At 42.8% G+C, this 6,647-nt stretch overlaps 1 protein-coding gene across 1 annotated transcript; it reads right to left on the bottom strand.

Annotated features, from left to right (window-relative positions):
- Positions 1-3,800: 3,800 nt before the first annotated feature.
- On the bottom strand, positions 3,801-5,738 carry egr2b (early growth response 2b). Its single transcript, XM_034165729.1, has 2 exons — positions 5,421-5,738; positions 3,801-5,313 (listed from the first exon to the last, which is right to left on the bottom strand). The coding sequence occupies exons 1-2, from the start codon at positions 5,578-5,580 to the stop codon at positions 4,163-4,165; spliced, it is 1,311 nt and encodes a 436-aa protein (XP_034021620.1). The 5' UTR covers positions 5,581-5,738; the 3' UTR covers positions 3,801-4,162.
- Between the last annotated feature and the right edge of the window lie 909 nt (positions 5,739-6,647).

Raw genomic sequence — 6,647 nt, 5'->3', positions numbered from 1 at the left:
TTTATACTTTACACTTCTTAACTACCTTCATCCGTCATTTAAACACAACTGATGGTAAACTTGATTTATTGTGTTACATTGACAAAAGTGTGCGTAATCCATTATTGTGTAATTTATATTTTTATTTAGATTGTGTAGACAGTGTTTCCTTTGACGTTGAAGTTCTGTTTTGTGATGTCATAAATGATGCCAAAGCTCCATGGAGGGATTCATTTTACAGCTCAGCAGGTGTCAACTCCAGTGATGTTCAAAAAGATCTTTACTGGCTCCAAACCTGAAGGGTTCAGAATCTGTTTGTTTCTTCTTTCACAGCTCAGATTACATGGATAGACTCTTTGAATCAATCAGAAAAATAAGAACATTAAATCCTGACATAAAGACAAACATTTCTGTTAAAATCTTTTCTCACTGGATATATGTGGGGCAGCACTCTTTCCACACAGGTTCAAAGCCCGCTTGTCCCCGGTCTCCCTGACTCGACCTCCCCCTCTGGTCCCTGCATGCTCAAGCTCCATCAGGAAAAACATTCTGTGATGAAAGCATTTGATCAGATTCATCCAACCAGCAAGTCAAAACCAAACAGCAAATTCACTGATTCAAAACCTATAGAGCACCAAACCTCCGCCAACACAAATTTCACAATTTTTACCTTGGAAAAAATTTCAAGGTCAAAGTCCTGTTAGAAGTGGCTTTTCATAAGCTAAATTAGATGTGAACAAATGTCAGGAGGATGTATTTAGTTCATGCACTTGATTCTAATGTATTTTTGTGGCGTTGTCAGGTTTTTTTTTTTCTCAACTTTTTCGGTTTCTGAATTGTTTTTCAGATAATTTTCACAGAACATTGGTTATCTCTGCTATACACAATTTGTCATTGGTTTTTGGCACTTGGTTTCCGACTGATAACTCGAAGACAAACAGGCACAAAACTGAAACCTCCATCCAATTTTGGTGGTGCAGGTAAATCCATAAACAGAAAAAGGAGTGAGTGAGACACTTCTGATTGAGCTATAATTCAAAATGTACATCAAATGGGCTTTTTAGTATTAAATTCAAATGTCCACAAAATTCACAATCCAGATCAAACTTTGTCAGGTGATAGTGAGTGCCAGCCTGCACCACATTTTTAAATATGAGAGTCATTGGGACACGTTTGATTAGGATGTTGTTGTTGTCCATTTGACTCCTCCCACTCTTGTTCGGGGTCGCCACAGAGGATACAGCCCGATCCGTGTTCGTATTTTGTACAAATTGTACGCTGGATGCCCTTCCTGACGCAAGTCCAGTGTACACACACACACAGCACACACTGGTGTTACAAAGAGGTCTCCCATCCAAGTACAAACCAGGTACCGCACTGCTTAGCTTCTGAGATCAGTCAGGATCAGGCTGACACAGAGCAGATCGGCTGCATGCACGTTTGAATAAGATATGATGTAAAATATACATTAAATGTGTTTTTCAATGTTAAATTTAAACAGCCACAAAATCTGGAATTTGAATTAGATCCAGATCAATTAATCATTCTATATAATGCTCTCAAATATGAAAAAATTCAATCTTTTTTGACCGAGTTATGGATGTTTGAAAATTCATTCAATGTTAAAGGATAGGGGCTTTCCAAGATTTTTTCCTGACTTTGACCTTTGACCTATGACCTTGAAAATTTAACCAGTTCTTGTCTATCAGGATATAAATCCTCTGTAAAAATTTCAGAACTATATATGAAAAATTATGGGTTACAGACTGTTCACAAAGAAATAAACTAACAAATGGGCAAAAATAATAACCTCCACCCAACTTTGCTGGTGAACAAAAAAAGTCTGATTTTACTCATTGTCTGGTTTAATAGAATGTCATAAATACATTTTAATCTTCCAAAGGGGCTCAGTAGCATAAATGGAATTGCCTGTGTGTGAGGAATTTGTCTTTTTAAATCTATAAGTTTGTAGTTTTGTGAGTTGCAGATTTTCAAAATGCAAATTGATGCATTTAAGGTTTTTGTGCTTTGGCCAAAGCTACACTTCACTGTGTGTGTGTGTGTGTGTGTGTGTGTGTGTGTGTGTGTGTGTGTGTGTGTGTGTGTGTGTGTGTGTGTGTGTGTGTGTGTGTGTGTGTGTGTGTGTGCAGCTGTATATATATATATATATATATATATATATATATATATATATATATAAAACGAGTAAAATGAATGAATGAATGTTTTCCTCAGGAGCACTGGATCTAGAATTAAAAGAATAATGACAGATAAATCAGTGTAACTCATGCAAAGCCTCTTTAGAGAGTAATAATAAATAAATAAATAAATAAATAAGTTAAACAAATAAACGTTTTCAAATCTGATTTGACCTTGCTGAGTAAATAAAAAGCTGATAAAGAGTTTTTGCAAATATCAAAAACTCTTTATCAGCTTTTTATTTACTCAGCAAGGTCAAATCAGATTTGAAAACGTTTATTTGTTTAACTTATTTATTTATTTATTTATTTATTTTTATTTATATATATATATATATATATATATATATATATATATATATATATATATATATATATATATATATATATATATATATATATAAACATCGCTTTATAATTTACAGAAAACGACGTCATCCTGTGTGACGTCAGTGTTGATAAAATAATTATGATCGTTGTGATTAAAGGAAAAGAATCAAAGTGTGGCAGAAGTTCGGTTCTTTTGGTGCAGCTGCGGAATCTGTTCGTGTGCCATCGTTTGCGTGTGCGTGGAAGCGTGACAGTTTGTTATCACAGCAAAATACCCAAACAGAATTTTATTTTCAAAGTTTCAACACAGTTAATCAATTATAGGATGAATGCATCGAAAACCTTTTAAACTAACACGTCACGTTTGTATTTATATTTATTTAAAGTAATTTTTTATCTATAATTTACACCCACAGAAATATTATTTAATTTGATAATGAAGTTTACAAGTTGATAAATTAGCTTATTTGATAAAAAAAAAAAAAAAAAAAAATCTAATTTCGACTTGTTCCTTTCAGACACTGAAAAACTGAGTTGATTTTTTGTATTATTTTCAGTTAAGATTCATTTTTCTGCAGTTCTCATTCTCGTCGTTCTTATTTTCCTTGAACATTATGTTCATGTTTATTTTTACTTTGTTCGAATAAATTAAAGAATTCATTCATAATTTGATTTTTGTTGAAAAATAATGTTTTTTTCTGTTGTCCCAAAGAAGACAGAGAAAAAGAAAACTGCTAAACTTTTGCACCTGAACATTAAAAATATTTTGCTGCATTAAATTGATGAGATTTAAATTCGTATTTTTATGAGTGTGGACGAGGTTCAGATCCGGAATCAGAACCATCAGATTGACGCGCAAGTGAGAGAGGAAAAAAAAAGATTTGAAACATTTCACTTAAAATCTGGACGTGCTGCAAAATAAAATTCAGTTTTGTTCCATTGACCTGAACTCTACACAAAAATGATTTTCTGTGACAGTTTTCTGTTTTTAAATGAAGGTTCTTCTAAAACTTGTGTGCAGAAAGATGCTTGATTTGTTCACCTCCAGCTTTTTTTCCACCCACTAAACCAAATATCAGAAAAGTGTTAAGTGAACTTTGACCTTGGCGGCCCACACACGCAACGAGTGGGTGAAATCTTTCACATGCTGCCGGTGGATTTACCCGTTTTATTTTCCAACCAGTTTTATTTTTTTTATTATTATTCTTTTCCATGCACATAACATGCGCCAGTGTGCGTGTTTGGAGGAATAATGACGCAAACTGATGGTTGTTATTTAATAAGCTTCAAACACAACAAATTCACAGCGTGACACGTGACAACACAACTCGTTAACACTTTGAGTTACACAACAATAAACGTACAAAAATAAAATGTGTTCCAAATATACAGAAGCGTTCCGAGTCCGTGCGCGTCCGCACACACGTTACCGCAGTAATTCACACTGACGCACTGCGCAGCGCGCGCGCGCATTGTTAAAAAAAAAAAATAAACTACAGCCGTGTTCATCGTTAGGAATTAATTGTAATGTGTGCACGCCGTACACGGTGCGCGCGGCTGCCTCGAGCTGTGCGTAATTGCGCACAGGCCGCCGTTTGGTGCGCTCCTCGTGGGTTAGTGTGCGTCACGCTGCCATGGTGACAGCGAAGCGGAGACTAGGAGCAGATCCCGCTGACGGGTCCCGGCTGCTCCATCCCGGAGCCGCTGGACGCGGAGGAGGCGCCGGCGGACTTCCTCTCCTTCTGTCTCAGGTGGATCTTTGTGTGTCTCTTGCGCTCGTCACTGCGGGCGAACTTGCGGCCGCAGAAGTCGCACGCGAACGGCTTCTCTCCGGTGTGCGTCCGGATGTGTGTGGTGAGGTGGTCGCTGCGGCTGAAGTTCCGCATGCAGATTCGACACTGGAACGGCTTGTGTCCCGTGTGGATCCGGATGTGTCTGGTTAGTTCGTCGGAGCGGGAGAAGCGCCGGTCGCAGCCCTCTGCCGGACAGGGGTAGGGACGCTCGTGGATGGGCGTCTTGCTGGGTCTGTTTGGGTATTTTCTGGGTCGCAGGATCGGCCTCAGGGGCAGATTCTGTGGGCTGTAGGCAGAAGGCATCCTCGGTGCTCCTCCGTCTGACCCAGTACCAGTGGGACCCCCCAGCGTAAAGTTCCTGATCGTGTTCAGTGGGGTCAGCGGCGGGGGCACCCGGAATGTGTCAAGGGGACAAGGACCGAAAGGTTTCCGGTCTTGCATCCCCGCCGTGTGCATGTCCCGCTGACAGGCGGGCTGGAAGAAGCCCGAGTAGTCGGGGATGATGGGAAAGATTCCCGGTGCGTCTGAGGAGCCGGGCTGTTTGGGGGAGGAGTAGGAGGGCGGCGGATAAGAGGCGATGGGGCAGGTGGAGGTGGCCAGAAACGCCGAGGGGTCCTGGTAGACCTCCCCGCATCCAGAGGAGGAGTAAGGAGGCGGAGGGGAGTACAGGTGATGCTGGTGGTCCATCTCTGCCTGGTTCTGAGCCGCCATGGTGCAACTCAAATTTCCGCTGGAAAAGTGACTGGGAGATTCTGAGGAAGCCGGGGAGGAGGACGCTGAAGAGGAGGGAGGAGGAGGAGGCGCCGGCTGGGCCATGCCGAGGAATCCCGCTGAGACGATATTGATGACTCCCTCAGGATTCCAGCTGGCCGGGTACTGGGAGTCGATGGAGAACTTCCCCATGTAGGTGAAGGTCTGGTTCCGGTGGGACGGAGGCTGAGAGAAGCCGCCGGAGTAAGAGGAGAAGTCCAGGGAGCGTTTCTCCGCACTCATGTCTGCGCTCACCAAGCCATCTGCGGATCAGTCCAAAGCAGAGCGTTAGCGCCTTTACGCACGGATTCAACTGCAGCGCGATTCAGCCGCGTGTGAGTGACATCACGACGGTGACTTTTCATCTTACCTGCTGCCGCGGTCATCTGGTCGTAGTGCGCTCCCAGATCCGCGTTCTGGAAGATGGTGACGGACGTTGACAGATCATCCACCGAGTAAACTGGGTCCGGGTGCACGAACCCGCCGAGACTCACCGGAACTTTGTCCAAAGTTTTAGCCGTCATCGTCATCTAAAAACCGCCGCGTGCTCAAACTTTATTGACAAATATGTCCGCGTAGACGAGCCGAGCGTGTGACCGGACCGGGTCACCGTGCGTGTCAGTGCGTGAGCCTCATGCGCTCCTGTGCGTACGGCGCGTCGCGTAAAGGAGCGGGGGCCCCGGCGCCGCTTTGTTTATATGAGAATCCTTTTGAATGCGGCCGACGTCATTGCCCAAATCAGGAGTGGGAGGGGCGATGGGAGAGGCGTAAGCGCAGTGCTGCTGACGCTGATTGGCTGGAAGCTCCGTGATGAAGAGGGGAATCACTCGTCAACGGAGAATCCGCTTCACAGCAGGACCAGCCGGACTTGTTGCAAAAAACAAACAAACAAACAAACAAACAAACAGACAGACAGACAGACAGACAGACAGACAGACAGACAGACAGACAGACAGACAGACAGAGCGCAGGCAGAGCGGCGGTGCAGCTCCTCTTCGGCCTCTGTATCAGGAGGAATTCCGGTTGGGTTGAAGCCATAAAAGGTGTGATCCGGTGCGCCGGGAACGCCCCCTGTTCTATATTTGGTTCCGAGTTTGATATTCCGGAAAATGATCATCGGAAAGTGACGAGTTTTGCCGAACTGCGCGACCACAAAGAACACGAGCATGGAATTTATTCAGCTTTCATCAAGTGGGAAAAGTTTAGTGAGTGTTCATCTGATTGTCTCTCTCTCTCTCTCTCTCTCTCTCTCTCACACACACACACACACACACACTGCGCTGCCTCTGATTATTTCTGTTCATTTCGATCATGATGCAGATTCTTTTTCATTTTGAAATGAAAGGACACATTGTTAAACTGACGGCCTCAGTGGGTTCATTCATTCATTCATTCAGCCATATAGAAGGTATTTTATTGTACATGCATACAACAAAATGTGTCCAATATGCTAAATGGACTGCTTTCATATCACACTTTTCCATGTGCATCAGAAGCATCAGAAGTGTTTTACAATGATGCCTCACATTCACCAATACATACTCGCACACCGATGTCAGGGTGCTGCCATGCAAGGCATTCACTATACATTCGGGAT

Source organism: Thalassophryne amazonica, unplaced genomic scaffold, assembly GCF_902500255.1.
Source record: "Thalassophryne amazonica unplaced genomic scaffold, fThaAma1.1, whole genome shotgun sequence".
Taxonomy (NCBI): Eukaryota; Metazoa; Chordata; class Actinopteri; order Batrachoidiformes; family Batrachoididae; genus Thalassophryne; species Thalassophryne amazonica.
This window is presented reverse-complemented; position numbering and strand designations above follow the sequence as displayed.